Here is a 16,066-nt window from a genome sequence, read left to right as displayed (position 1 = left end):
GTCGGGTATCGTTATAAAGCTTATCCTCGCAAATTCACTTGCTCGTGTTTTCAAAGTAACTACAATGTTGATTGCTAACTATGAATATACTGCGCTTCCATTTGTGATATGTTTGTTTCGATAAGGAACTCACAATGTTTTGATTCAAATGTTAGCTTTATTTTTAATTTCAATATTTACACTAAGATAGGAAATTAAATACTACATACGATACAGAATCTCTGCTTCAGGATATTCTTTATGTAAACATCTATATATTTGTATTTCCTAAATATTAAAGCTATTCTTATATACCGTTACAACGTTGAGAGAACGATATGAGATAGCACTCAGCCGTTTAAAAGTTTCCTATGCGTATAGTATAAATAATAATAAAAATATATAATTGCTGCTTGACTATTGAGGTGTTATGTATTGTATCTAATATTTTTATTTTCAGTTGCAAACCTAATTGTAGCATATGTAACAGCTTTATGATTTAACATCCCTTGTATTCACTTTGTATATTATGTTGCTCTCCCCCACTCTCTCTCTCTCTCACACACACACACTTCTGTGCTTAGTAAAAATAGCTGGAATTTGCTTAAAAATAAAACTTGAATTTAAAAAGACATGAAAAAATATTCAAGTAAAAGAGAAAGAAAATATCTGTTCTGCTTCACAAATTGACAAAAGAAAACATAAAAGTCGCATGAATAAAGAATGGCAATGAAATTAAAAGTAACATTCATTACCGCTATGAAGGTTTATTAAGTGATTACTGAAAGTGCTTCATTTGGAAGATATGGGTGAATATATTTGTGTGGAAGAGGTTGCGTGCACATTACCTGAATAGGATGCACCTGTTTGTATATTGGTTTCAAATTTTGGCACAGGATCAGTAATTTCGAGTGGCGGGTGTAAGTCGATTACATCGATCACCCAGGGCTCGACTGATACTTATTTTATCGATCACGAAAGGATTAAAGGCAAAGTCGACCACGATAACTGTGTATTAGAAATAGATCTTTGCTGGACAATATTTTCAACTTCTTTGCATATACATTAGTAACTGTTACAATCCATAAATATATTTTCCGGTGATATTACCATTATGAATGGAAAAAATACTTGAAGTGAAACAGTAAATTATAATAGATTGACACTTTCTATAATGTTTATGATGTAGAAGTGACTCAAATTATTTATACCTGGAAGAACCGCCTACTATAAATGAGCTTGACATTGGTATAATCCTTCTTCATGCCAACGTTTATATCTGGTGTCGTTATGCTATCTAAACAAATCCACTTCTCTTGCTGTCATTGCGGGAACAATAGAGTATGGCAATAATGAATAACTGCATCACGATTTGTGGTATTCTTTCACTGATAAGGAACGTTGTTTTAATACAAATGTTAGTCTCTGAAGTAGTAAACATACTAACAATATTATTTCAATTTCGATTTCAAAATTTGCAACGTTTGTAGCCATTATTAAGACTTATTATTCCATTGAATAACATATTATTGTAGAACAATATATTATTGTAGAACAATATATTATTGTACAAATTTTCGATCAATTCAAAGACTTCAGTTCAGTCTAGAACATACTAAATTCACTATCATATACTGTGCAGATGACTTATAAAGGGTATTCGGTATGTAAACGTAATTGTCAATAAATCGTTTTGCAATTTATAGTATCCTGCCTCAGATCAAAACTGGATAGTTTTAAATTTTACAATATAGATTATGATATAAATTTAGGAGACATTGCTTGAGAGAATTTCGTTGTTTACGGTGATGTTGTTCGAAAATCAATTTGAGTGGCAAACATAATTGTAACATATGTAGCTAATTTTATATTTAACATTATTTGTATGTTCTGCGCATGCTATGCTACCCTTTCCTTTCAATGTGACGTTTGGTAACAATAGCCCGTATTTTTTCCTTAGAAATAAAACCTGAATTTACAAAGAAATTAACAAATATTAAAGTGAAAGAAAAAGAAAAGGTTGTTTTAATATGTGAATTGTCGAAGGAAAACATTAAAGTCACATGGAAAAAGAACGGCAAAGAAATTCAAAGTGATGATCACTTGAAGATTGTTGCCGATATGAAAGTTCACCAACTGATTATTGAAAATGTTACATTGCAAGATATAGGAGAATATTCTTGTGCAACAGGTGATGTGTCTACATCAGCCACGATATTTGTGGAAGGTATGCTTGTTTGTATATTAGTAGTAGTTAGTTCATTGCAAGGAAATACTTTGAATCTCTTGTGCATTTTAATGAAAATTGTCCACAAAGTTATTTAATGAGGAACAGAAGTACTTAAGGTAAACCTTTAAGTTATGGAAAGTTTGCAATTTCTGTATGTTTAAATTTTTATTACTATTACAAACTGATTCAATTGTTATTTTTACCCTGCAAAACAGCCTGCTGTAATAGAGCCTGACACTAGTGAATGTCTCATTTCTAATGTAGCCAATATGTATGTCTGGCGTCACTACATTGTTATTCGAACAAGATTGTTTTCTTTGGCTTCAGTGTGGCAACAGATTGTTTCTCAACTATAAATGTGCAATACTTCCAATTGTGAAAAGCCACGCTACTTTGATGTAGTTATTAGCCAGTCTGGAGTAAATCAGGATATATTTCGAATAAACATTGTTGTTTTAATTCTAAATTCAATCTTTATTAAAAAGCAATTCAACATTAATTTCCTATTTCGAGCCGATATAAGGGTATTTTCAGATTACATTGAGCAATATATTTACGTGTTTATCTCAAAACTTTAGATTTCTTTACTAAATTTAACTGTTCGACAATATTTATCTCGAATAGATTAGTTATCTTTACATTGATTTAACTGTACGACAATATTTCTCCCGAATATTTTAGTTTTCTTTACATACATTTAATTCAGGGAGAATATACTGTGCAGAAGCTCTTCTGAATGATACTCTACCTGAAGAGATTGTGACAATATTTTCTAAATATTAATGTGAGCGTAGATGTGAGCATATATCACTTGGCGTCTAGGGAGAACTTACAAAGAGTTCACAGTAGAATATTTTAAAAACTTCTAATTTTATGAGTTATATTAGAAATTTAGAAGATAATTTCTCCTTCAATTACGTTGTTTAGTGCGTTTTATTCGTAGGATTGATTTATTTCACTTGCAAACCTTATCATGTCATTTGTAAATACTATTTTCTTTGGAAATCCCTTGTGTGTATTTTGTTTCTTATGTCACTCTCTTTTGTCTCGTGATGTTTGGTAAAACTTGCTTGTTTTTCTATAGAAATAAAGACTGAATTTACAAAGAAATTAACAAATATTAAAATGAAAGAGAAAGAAAAAGCTGTTTTAATATGTGAATTGTCAAAGGAAAACACAAAAGTCATTTGGAAAAAGAATGGCAAAGAAATTCAGAGTGATAATCACTTGAAGATTGTTGCCGATATGAAGGTTCACCAACTGATTATTGAAAATGTTACTTTAGAAGATATAGGAGAATATTCTTGTGCAGCAGGTGATGTGTCTACATCAGCCACAATATCAGTGGAAGGTACGCTTGTTTGTATATTAGTAGTAGTTAGTTCGTTGTAAGGAAATATTTTGAATTTCTTGTGCCTTTTTATGAACATTGTCCACAATATCATTTAATGTGGAATAGAAATGCTTAAGGTAAACCTTGTAAGTTATGAAAAATTTGCAATTTCTGAATGACTAATTTTTTTTACTATTACGTAGTGATTTAATTTTTATTTTTACCCTGCAGAACTGCCTGTTGTAATAGAGCCTGACACTGGTGAGTGTCTTATTCCTCAATGGAGCCAATATATATGTCTAGTGTCGTTACATTGCTATTCGAACGGAAATGCTTGCTTTGGCTTCAATGTGGCAACAATATTGTATCTCTACTATAAATGTAAAGTCCTTCAAACTGTGATAAGACACACTGCTTTGATGTGTTTGTTAGCCTGTCCTGAATTAATCGATGTACACATTGAATAAACATTATCATTGATTTACTTTTAAATTCAATATAAATCATAAGACAATTAATTACAGGCTTATTTCGAGCTTAAAATTCTCAGTTTAGGTGTTACGAAGTGTATTAAAAATTTAGGAGATAGTTTCTGCTTGAATTTTGTGTTTCGTGTGTTGTATCTGTAATATTAATGTATTTCAACTGTAAGCCTTGTCATATCGTTTGCAATTATCATATGCTTTGGAAATTCTTTGTACGTATTTTGGATGTTATTTTATACTGTTTTGTCTCATGTTATGTTTCGTAAAACCTGCTTGTTTTTTTCTTAGAAATAAAACCTGAATTTACAAAGAAACTAACAAATATTAAAATGAAAGAAAAAGAAAAGGCTGTTTTAATATGTGAATTGTCGAAGGAAAACACGAAAGTCACATGGAAAAAGAATGGCAAAGAAATTCAAAGTGATGATCACTTGAAGATTGTTGCTGATATGAAAGTTCACCAACTGATTATTGAAAATGTTACTTTGCAAGATATAGGAGAATATTCCTGTGCGACAGGTGATGTGTCTACATCAGCCACAATATCTGTGGAAGGTACGCTTGTTTGTATATTAGTAGAAGCTAGTTCATTGCAAAGAAATGTTTTGAATTTCTTGTGTACTTCCACAAAACATTGTAAAATTCTGCAAAATGTAGAAAAGAAATGCTAAAGGCAAATCTGTAAACTGTGGTAGATTTACAAATTCTGCACGGTTCAATAGTTTTTTTACTATTAGGAAGTGATTTAATCTTTATTTTTACTCTGCAGGGCTTCCTGCTGTTACTAGTGAGTGTTTCATATTTCAATTGGGCCAATATGTATGCCTGGTGATATTACATTATTTTTCGAACGAAATTGCTTTGGCTTCAATGTGGCAACAGTATTGTTCCTCAAATATGAATGTACAGTGCGTCTGTTTGTGATATGCCACACTGCTTTGACGCACTTGTTAGCCTATCATGAGTAAATCAGTGTACACATTGAATAAACTGCATCATTGATTTTAATTTTAACTCCAATATTTCGTATTAAGCAATTCACCATTTGGAATCAATATAAGGGTATTTTCAGATTACTTTGAACAATACATTTATGTGCTTATCTCGAAAACTTTAGATTTCTTTACATGTATTTAACCGTACGACAATATTTATCTCCAACAGATTAGTTATCTTTACATAAATTTTAGTATACGACAATATTTCTTTTGAATACTTTAGCTTTTGTTGTTGTTTTTCTTATGTTTTCAAACAAGTCTAAAAGTGTGTCAATGTATATAGAAACTCTTGTAAATGATATTCTATGTGAAAAGAATATGATAATATTTTCTGAACTTTGATTCGAGCGTAAGTATGCATATAGTCACTTAACATGTAGCTTACGATGCCTTTACTGTAGAAAATTGGTAAATTATATTAGAAATTCAAAAGATAATTTCTCATTGGATTTTGTTGTTTTGTGTGTTGTATCAGTAAATCTTATTGTATCCTTTATAAATACTGTATTCTTTGGAAATTTCTTACGTGTATTTTGTTTCTTATGTTATACTGTTTAACTCATGTTATGTTTGGAAAAAAACTTGCTTGTTTTTCGTAGAATTAAAACCTGAATTTACAAAGAAATTAACAAATATTAAGGTGAAGGAGAAAGGAAAGGCTGTCTTAATATGTGAATTGTCGAAGGAAAACATTAAAGTCATTTGGAAAAAGAATGGCAAAGAAATTCAGAGTGATAATCGCTTAAAGATTGTTGCCGATATGAAAGTTCACCAACTGATTATTGAAAATGTTACTTTAGAAGATATAGGAGAATATTCTTGTGTGGCAGGTGATGTGTCTACATCAGCCACAATATCTGTGGAAGGTACACTTGTTTGTATATTAGTAGTAGTTAGCTCGTAGCAAGGAAATATTTTGAATTTCTTATCGTGCATTTTTATGAAAATTGTCCACAATATCATTTAATGTAGAACATAAATGCTAATGGTATTCCTGTAGGTTATGCGAGATTTACAATTTCTGAATGATTGGATTATTTTTTTACAATTACGTAGTGATTTAACTTTTACTTTTACCCTGCAGAACTGCCTGCTGTAATAGAGCCTGACACTGGTGAGTGTCTTATTTCTCAATGGAGCCAATATGTATGTCTAGTGTCGTTACATTGTTATTGTCTGCAAAATTGTCTGCTTTGGCTTCAATGTGGCAACAGTATTGTTTCTCTTCTATAAGGTACAGTCCTTCGAACTGTGATAAGCCACACTGCTTTGGTGTGTTTGTTAGCCTATCTTAAATTAATCGGTGTACACATTGAATGAGCATTATCATTTATATACATTTAAATTCAATATATATCATAAGGCAATTCAACATTAATCGCCTATTTCGAGCCTGTATAAGTGTATTTTCAGATTACATTGAGCAATATTTATGTGCATATTTTTCTTTACATATATTTACTTGTGTGGCACTATACGCTAGGTAATCTTCTAAGTGATATTCTGTGTGATAAGATTATGATAATATTTCCTTAATATTAATGTGAGCGTACGTATGCATATATCACTAAACATCTAGTAACTAATAAAGTCTTGCAATCAGTTTACAGTAGAATATTTAAAACATTCTTAGTGTAAGTGTTATGAAGTATATTAGAAATTCTTGAATTTCGTTGTTTCGTGTGTTGTATCTGTGATATCAATTATTTCAACTGTAAGCCTTATCGTATCGTTTGCAATTATTATATGCTTTGGAAATTCCTTGTATGTATTTTGGTTATGTTATACTGTTTTGTCTCATGTTATGTTTTGTAAAATCTGTTTGTTTTTCTTAGAAATAAAACCTGAATTTACAAAGAAACTAACAAATATTAAACTGAAAGAAAAAGAAAAGGCTGTTTTAATATGTGAATTGTCGAAGGAAAACATTAAAGTCACATGGAAAAAGAATGGCAAAGAAATTCAAAGTGATGATCACTTGAAGGTTGTTGCCGATATGAAAGTTCACCAACTGATTATTGAAAATGTTACTTTGCAAGATATAGGAGAATATTCCTGTGCGACAGGTGATGTGTCTACATCAGCCACAATATCTGTGGAAGGTACGCTTGTTTGTATATTAGAAGTAGTTAATTCATTGCAAAGAAATATTTTGAATTGCTTGTCGTGTACTTCTACTAATCATTGTAAAAATTCTGCGAAAAGTTAGTTAATGTAGAAAAGAAATGCTTAAGGTAAATCTGTAAATTGAGGTAGATTTGCTATTTCTACATTATTCAATATTTTTTTATTATCATTTTTGATGCGATTTTATTTCTATTTCTATCCTGTAGAACAACCTGCTGTAATAGAGCCTGACACTGGTGAGTGTCTCATTTCTCAATGGAGCCAATATGTATATCTGGCGTCATTGCATTGTTACTTGAACAAAATTGTTTGCTTTGGCTTCAATGTAACAACAATATCGATTCTCAAATATAAATGTACAGTGCTTCTACATTGTTTACATTCGACGGATATTTGTCCTCATCTTGTTTGTTGTTAACACAACGTTTCGGCTGATATACCCTCCAGCCTTCTTCAGGTGACTTGGGGAAATTTCGAACCTGGGTTCTCATTCCTAAGGTATTTTTCGATGTTATCATTATTATTATTATTATTATTATTATTAATGTTCAGGTCACTGCTTGGGATCGAACTCGGAATCTTGGGGTTAGTAGCCGCGCTCTTAACCACTACGCCATATGCCCGTGGGCGTATGGCGTAGTGTTAACAACAAACAAGATGAGGACAAATATCCGTCGAATCTCTTAAGTATAGAACTGTACAATGCTTCTGTTTGTGATATGCCACACTGCTTTGTCGTTCTTGTTAGCTAATTACAAGTAAATCGGCGAGCTCATTGAATAAACATTATCATTGATATACTTTTAAATTGATTATTTATTATCAGGTAATTCAACGTTAAATACCTATTTTGAGCCAGTATAAGGGTATTTTCAGATTACATTGAACAATGTATTTATGTGCTTATCTCGAATACTTTAGTTTTCTTTAGATAGATTTAATTGTACGATAACATACTAATCAAAATCTCTTCTAAATTATATTCTATACGTAAAGATTATGATAATATTTTCTAGATAATGCGAATGTAAGTACGCAGATATCACTTAGCATCTAGTAGGATCTTTCAATGAGTCTACAGTAGAATATTTAAAAAAAATTCTCAATGCCGTTATAAATTTTAATAGGAACTTAGGAGATAATTTGTTGTTTAGAAGATAATTCCGTTGTTTAGTGTGTTGTATCAGTAATATTAATGTATTTTACATGCTGTATTTTACATGCTATATTTTACTTGTAAACCTTATTGTGTCCTTTGTAAATACTATATTCTTTGGAAATTCGTTTATGTATGTATTTTGTTATGTTATACTGTTTCGTCTCATGTTATGTTTGGTAAAAACTTGCTTGTATTTTTTCCTTAGAAATAAAACCTGAATTTACAAAGAAATTAGAAAATATTAAAGTGAAAGAAAAAGAAAAGGCTGTTTTAATATGTGAATTGTCGAAGGAAAACATTAAAGTCACATGGAAAAAGAATGGCAAAGAAATTCAAAGTGATGATCACTTGAAGATTGTTGCCGATATGAAAGTTCACCAACTGATAATTGAAAACGTTACTTTGCAAGATATAGGAGAATATTCTTGTGTGACAGGTGATGTGTCTACATCAGCCACGATATCTGTGGAAGGTACGCTTGTTTGTAATTAGAAGTAGATCTTTTTTGAGTAATGTTTTGAATTGGTTGTCACGTATCTTACTAACTGCTACTAATTATTCAGTTTGTGATCTAATGAAGAAATGTCTAATGGAAACTTATATTGTAGTACTTTCATAATATGTACATTATTAATTAATAACAAGAATAGGGGTTGTTTATATCCTGCTGAACAACAGGCTGTAATAGGGCCCGACGCCAGTGTGTATCATTATCTCATGGCAAAAATATGTGTCTGATGTCGATATATATTTATCAACAGTTATTTGATTTTACTTCCATGTTACAACAATATTGTTTGTCAACAAGGAATAGCCTAGGCTTTCATTTGTAGTAAGCTTTCATTGATAAGAAACAGAGCTTTGTCAGCCTATCGAGTAAATGCGTGTACACATTGAAGAAACATTCATATTTTTTTGCATTTGGTTTCAAAATTTTAAATGTGCTGAGTACATATCAATTTGGAGCCTTTATTAGATTTTCTTCAGACTACAATGAACAATATTTATATGTATGCACTGTAGTTCATCTTAAATTTTTCTAGTTTTGCTTACGGTTTAGATATACGGCGGTGTACGTTATAGAATCTATACTAAATTATCTTTTATATGAAAACATCCATGTATTATTATTCCATGAAATATCAAATCAATTGTGTAACTTTCTTACACCACATAGAATCCTGCATCGAAGTAGCAGTTTAGAATTTTCCGACTCAAATAGCATAGATTAGAATGCAAATTTTATATCATTGCTGTTTGAACCTCATTGTATAGTGTGGTGTAATTGGAATAGGTTTGTGTGATTGTAGACCTAATTGCGGAATGTATACTTTATATTCCGAGATCATCGTATGTTTTTTATCTCTCTTTCTCTCTCTCTCTCTCTCTCTCTCTCTCTCTCTCTCTTCTCTCTCTCTCTCTCTCTCTCTCTCTCTCTCTCTCTCTCTCTCTCTCTCACTCCATGTGATATTTGGAACCTGTTGCTCTTTTTTTCTTCGAAACAAAACCTGAATTTACAAAGAAACAAATTAATATAAAAGTGAAAGAAGAGGAAAAACTTTTGTAGTGTGAACTGTCGAAGGAACGAACAAGTTTCATGGGGGAAAATGGCAAATAAACAAAATCAATCTAAAATGATAGTGACTTGAAGTTTGTGACCGATATAAAGGTTCACCAATTGATATGAAAAATGTCACTCTGCAAGATATAGGAAAATACTCTTGTGTGGCAGGAAATGTTTCCACATCAGCCTCATTGTCTGTAAAAGGCATTCTTGTTTGTATAGTGGAAATAACCCTTGAAGAGCTAGTGTCTTCTACTATAGCCTCGGGCCGACCAAAGCTTTGTGAGTGGATTTGGTAGACGGAAACTGAAAGAAGCCCGTCATGTATATGTATATATATATGTATGTGTGTGTGTGTGTGTGTTTGTGTGTCTGTGTGTCTGTGTTTGTCCCCCTCCCCCAACATCGCTTGACAACCGATGCTGATGTGTTTACGTCCCCGTAACTTAGCGGTTCGGCAAGATGAGTGATTTTTATTAATATTATGCAGAATCATGGCTGTAGGCGAGCAGGACACTGGTGTTTGTGTCATTGCTGAATGCCGAAAAATTGTATGCCTGGATTCTTTAGTTTGGTGTTGTTTCCATGTGGCAATGACAGTTTCTAAAGTAAGACTGTACTGGACTTCTATTTATTATATGTTTTCACTAACGATAAAAAAAAAAAACGATTTATCAGGCTATCAAGAATTGATGCGTAAACATTGATGAAACAAACATTTTACTTTCATTTCAATATTTAAACTATGATAGGTATTTAAATATTACTATTCAGTTTCGTGATGCTGTTAGATTTTCCTTCAGGTAACATCAAAATATATGAGTATAGGTATACTCTACATAATTTCGAAATCTTCAGTTGTTAACTTTATTGCAATATATTGTTTAAATCTCTTCTAAATCATATTCTAAATGAAGACATGGGTGTGTTGCTAAATGAAGACGTAGATGCGTTGCTATTTCCTAAATATTAAAGCTTCCTGTAACTGTGTATACCTCTTTACCATCCTGTATCGAGTTTACAGTAGAATGTTTTTAAATTCACAATTTTGTAAGATATTTGATGCTTGATTATCGTTGTATAGTGTGAGCATTAGAGATGTCTACGTGCTCGCGTAATTTGTTTCAAAATCGATTCTATATTCTTTTTCAAGTTCCACTACGTCGCCTCTCCTTCTCTCTCTCTCATTTCCTTACTGACTGACTGACTGACTCACTCACTTTCTCTCTCTTCCTCACTCTCACTCACTTTCTTTCTCTCTCTCTCTCTCTCTCTCTCTCTCTCTCTCTCTCACTCTTTTGACCACGTGATACTTGGTAATTGTTACTCATTTTCCTTTGGAAATAAAACCTGAAATTACAAAGAAATTAACAAATAATTACAAAGAAATTAGCAAATACATGTGAAAGAGAATGAAAATATTTTACTATGTATATTGTCAAAGGAAAGTATAAAAGTTGCATGGAAAAGAATGACAAAGAAATCCCGAGAGTCACTTTTAGTTTGTAGCCGATATGAAGGTTCATCCAACTGAATATTCAAACTGTTACCTTGCAATGGGAATTTTCTTGTGTGGTTGATGATGTTTCTACATCAGCGATACTTGTTTCTATATTAAAAATAGATAGTTCATTCCCAGGAAATATGTTGAATCTTTTTGTTATGCGACTTATAAACATTTACAACTCATATTTCCAGCAATATATCGATAATATGTGTAAGAAATTAATGAGGAAAAACTTGGAAGTTGTGCTAGATTGACGAATTCTATATTATACAAGTAAAAATGACTCAAATTTATTTATACCCTGCAGAAATCCCTGCTGTAGGAGAGCCTGACACTGGTGAGTGTGTCATTTCTTTAAGGCGCCAATGTGATTGTCTAGTGTCGTTATATTGTTAATCATACGAATTCGTTTGCTTTGGCCTCAATGTGGCAACAATATTTTTTGTCATTTATGAATGTATTGCATTATCATTTGTGATCGACTTTCACAAGTAGAACAATCTTTTGGCACAGTTGTTAGTCAATCAAATGTAAGTCGGTAAACTATTTGTAGAAAATGTAATTTGTTTTCGTGTTACAATTTTTAAATTAGACTAGATAAATACATATTGCATCTTTTTTGTAGCCATTACTACGCTTCTATCATATTACAATGAAGTACATGTGTATGTGTGTATTTAATTGATATCAAATATTAAATTAAGAAATGTCAACTGTACTGTTATATATTTTATAAAATATATTCTAAATGAAATTGATTATGAAAACATTTGTTTGTTAATATTTCTTAAATATTAAAGCCGTCCATATCTACGTGCTTCATACTTTATAGCATCTAGCATTGCGCTACCCGCAGCATCTTTAGAAATATCTATTATAGATAATATGAATTATAGTAGAAAATATAGAAACTAATTTCTACATTAATATCAATCTATACTGCGCTGTATCACTAATGTTCATATGCTTAAAGGCAACTAAAATTTCTTTGCACTCTATAAAACTACCTGCTGACGCCAGTGTGCATGTCAGGTGTCGCTTTAATGTTATGCATTTGAATTTCTTAGATTTGGTGTCAATGTTACACCAATATCTCTTGTCAACTTTGAAAATAATGCATTAGCATTTCGGATAAAATTTCACTGATAAGTGTATTCATTGCTTCGATACACTCGCTAGCTTTTTGATGTAACTCGACATACATAGTAAAGGATCAGTATCATTGATTTTCATTTTAAAATATTGAAAATAAGCTAGGTAATTAGATGCTTCATACCTGTTTGTAGCCAAGTATGAATGTATATATTTTGCGAATATCGAATACTTAAATTTGTGTATGAAATGTTAAGTGTACTGTGATAAAACCTATAAAATTATATTCTATATGAAAAACAGCCATATGTTGATATTTTCTAAATATTAAAGATAACCGTGACTATGTGTATATCACTTTACAAGAAATTGTATCCTACATCAAGTTAACCGTAGAATTTAAATACAAATATAGAAGATATTTATCGTTTGAATATTGTTATGTAATGTAATGTATTTCAAATATTTACTTGCTTGACTTGTAAATTCATTTGTGAAATATGTAGCTACTTTATGCTTCGCTCGAAATGCTTGAATGTTTTTTGTATATCATGTTTCTCTCTCTTTTTCTTTATTTATTTTTCTCTCACCTGACCTTGTCATGTTTTGTAACTGTCACTCGTTTTTACTTAGAAATAAAACCTGAATTTACAAAGAAATTAACAAATATTAACGTGAAAGAAAAGGAAAAAGTTGTCTTTCTGTGTGAAATATCAAAAGAAAACACAAAAGTCACTTGGAAAAAGAACGGCAAAGAAATCAAAAGCGATAGTCACTTGAAGATTGTTGCTGATATGAAGGTTCACCAACTAATTATTGAAAATGTTACTTTGGAAGATATAGGAGAATATTCTTGTGTGGCAGGTGATGTGTCTACATCAGCCACATTGTCTGTAGAAGGTATGCTTGTTTGAATATTAGAAATAAATCTTTTTTAGGAAATAATTTACATATGTGATAGTTACTAATCCGAGAGATGACTTCTGTAATTCTTGTTGAGAATGGAACATGTTAATTTGCTAGATTGATTATTTCTTATGTGTACATGTGATGGTGACTCAAATTTATTTATACCCTGCAGAAGTTCCTGTTGTGGGAGAGCCTGACACTGGTGAGTGTCATTATTATATGGCGCCAGTGTGTTTGCCTAGTGCCGTTATATTGTTAACAATGCGAAGATGTTTGCTTTGGCTTCAATGTGTCAACAATATCGTTTTTCAAATATGAATGATTTCTGATAGGATTTTATTGAGTAGAATATTTCTTTGATAAATTTGTTAACCTATCAAATGTTATACATTGAAGAAACAGTTACATTGTTTTCGTCTGATTTCAAAACCTAAATATTACAAAATCTTTGTCAAATTAAAATGAACAATAATTGCACGTGTAATTTTTACTTCATATAAAATAGTTTAGCTTAAAATTTAGCTTCAGAAATGTTAAATGAACGGTTATATATTGCATAGTGTGTATTCTAAATGTTATTATTTTATCAGAATATCCAAGTATTATTATCTCAAGCTATCAATAATTGTATATATCAACGATTTTTTGTAATTTACGAGCAGATGATATGAACTGTAATACAATTTTAGAAGAATAATGCTGGTTCAATATCGTTGTGTAGTGTTTTGTATTTTAGTGCATATGTGCTTGACTTGTTAACCTTATTTGTAATATATGTAGCTTCTTTATGCTTTGAAATCCATTCAACGTTGTTTGTATAACATGTTCATCTCTCTGCTCTGACTTTGTGTCATTTTCTTTCTCACTCTTTCTTTTTTTCCTGTCTATGTGATGTCCGGTATTGTTGATCGCTTTTCTGTAGAAATAAGACCTGAATTTACAAAGAAATTAACAAATATTAACATGAAAGAAAAAGAAAAGGCTGTTTTAATATGTGAATTGTCAAAGGAAAACATAAAAGTTACATGGAAAAAGAATGGCAAAGAAATAAAAAGTGATAATCACTTGAAGATTGTTGCTGAAATGAAGGTTCACCAACTAATTATTGAAAGTGTTACTTTGGAAGATATAGGAGAATATTCTTGTGCAACAGGTGATGTGTCTACATCAGCCACATTATCTGTGGAAGGTATGCTTGTTTGTATTATTAGAAGTAGTTGTTTGGAGGGAAATGTGTTAAACTTTTGTCATGATGTACATGAGTAGGGTTGTTAATCAGAAAGATTATTTCCAGCTATATTTCCATAAATTAAAGAATAATTAATTTTTTTGTGGGCGGTGAGGATAAAACTAGATTGACAATATGTATATTATTTATACCTCAGTAGATGATTTAAATTTCTTTGTACCCTATGAACTGCCGGCTGTAGTACAGACTGACACTGATAAATGTGTCATTTCTTTATGGTTCCAATGTGTTTGTTTCGTGAGGTATTGTAAGTGAAATTTAGTATACACATTGAAGAAAAATTAATTTTGTCGTTTGATATTAATATCTGAAATAAGCTAGTTAATTAAGTGTTGCATAAGAATTATAAAAATTACAAAATTTTCTTGGAATTAAAATATATGCATGCGTTATTTGTGATTGATATGGAATAGTTTAGTTTCTGCACGAAATGTTAAGTGTACCGTTGTATATTGTATTGAATTTATTCTGTAAGTTTATTCTGCGTGAATATTTCCAAAATAATTACATCTATCTTTAATTACGTGCACAACATATAACCTTAACATTCTCCATCGAGTAAACCGGTGAATGTTTAAGTATTTGTTCGATATATATAATATGAATTACAATACAAACTACAGAAGATAACTGTTGCTTGAATATCCTTATGAGGTGTGTTGTATAGATAATATTTATGCGTTTCACTTAGAAACCCTTTGTTCAACTTATAGCTATCTTATGTTTCTTGGTTAGTCGTATTGCACATTCCTTTTTCTTCTCTCTCTCTCTCTTTTGGCCGCGCAATGCCTGATTATTGTTGTTGCACTTTTTCTGTTGGAAACGGAACCCGAAAGTGCAACAAAGAAACTAACTAGTTTTAAAGTGAAAGAGAATGAGAAAGATATTTTGATATCTGATTTGTCAACGAAAAACACAAATGTCATAGAAAAAGAATAGTAAAGTAATCAGAAGTGATTATCACTTGCAGATTGCTACCTATATGAAGGGTCACTAAGTCATTATTCAATGAGTTACTTTGTAAGATCTACGAGAATATACGACAAGCGATGTGTCTACATCAGCCACATTGTACGTGTAAGGCACACTTGATTGTATATTAGAAACGGTTGCCTTTCTGGAAATATGGTGAAATTTTATTAGCATTTATTATTATAAACATTTACAAATCATAATGAAAATTTGCAGCAATGTATCACTAACGTAGCTAAGAATTCATGAGGAAAACTTTTAAGTTGTGCCAGATTAATAATTTCTATACTATACATGTGAAGGTGACTCAAATCTATTTGTATCCTGCAGAAATCCCTGTTGTAGGAGAGCCTGACACTGGTGAGTGTGTCATTTCTTCAAAACGCCAATGTGTTTGTTTCGTATCGTTATACTGTTAAGCACACGAACTCGTTTGCTTTGGCCTCAATGTGGCAACATTAT

General features: G+C 31.2%; 1 protein-coding gene across 1 annotated transcript in view; it reads left to right on the top strand.

Moving 5' to 3' along the window:
- Window positions 1-16,066, top strand: part of LOC106869541 (uncharacterized) — a 502,813-nt gene that overhangs the window by 387,633 nt on the left and 99,114 nt on the right. Inside the window, exons 302-315 of the mRNA XM_089360195.1 lie at window positions 1,940-2,206; window positions 3,294-3,560; window positions 3,774-3,803; window positions 4,316-4,582; window positions 5,625-5,891; window positions 6,110-6,139; window positions 6,861-7,127; window positions 7,359-7,388; window positions 8,517-8,783; window positions 11,690-11,719; window positions 13,108-13,374; window positions 13,556-13,585; window positions 14,306-14,572; window positions 15,935-15,964. Coding sequence (XP_089216321.1) covers window positions 1,940-2,206; window positions 3,294-3,560; window positions 3,774-3,803; window positions 4,316-4,582; window positions 5,625-5,891; window positions 6,110-6,139; window positions 6,861-7,127; window positions 7,359-7,388; window positions 8,517-8,783; window positions 11,690-11,719; window positions 13,108-13,374; window positions 13,556-13,585; window positions 14,306-14,572; window positions 15,935-15,964 — 2,316 coding nt within the window. The remainder of the gene's footprint in view (window positions 1-1,939; window positions 2,207-3,293; window positions 3,561-3,773; window positions 3,804-4,315; window positions 4,583-5,624; window positions 5,892-6,109; window positions 6,140-6,860; window positions 7,128-7,358; window positions 7,389-8,516; window positions 8,784-11,689; window positions 11,720-13,107; window positions 13,375-13,555; window positions 13,586-14,305; window positions 14,573-15,934; window positions 15,965-16,066) is intronic.

The sequence above is a fragment of the Octopus bimaculoides genome, chromosome 1 (assembly GCF_046866305.1).
Source record: "Octopus bimaculoides isolate indiv1 chromosome 1, ASM4686630v1, whole genome shotgun sequence".
Lineage (NCBI taxonomy): Eukaryota > Metazoa > Mollusca > Cephalopoda > Octopoda > Octopodidae > Octopus > Octopus bimaculoides.
Note: the sequence above shows the minus strand (reverse complement) of the source record. Positions and strands in the feature narration are given on the sequence as shown.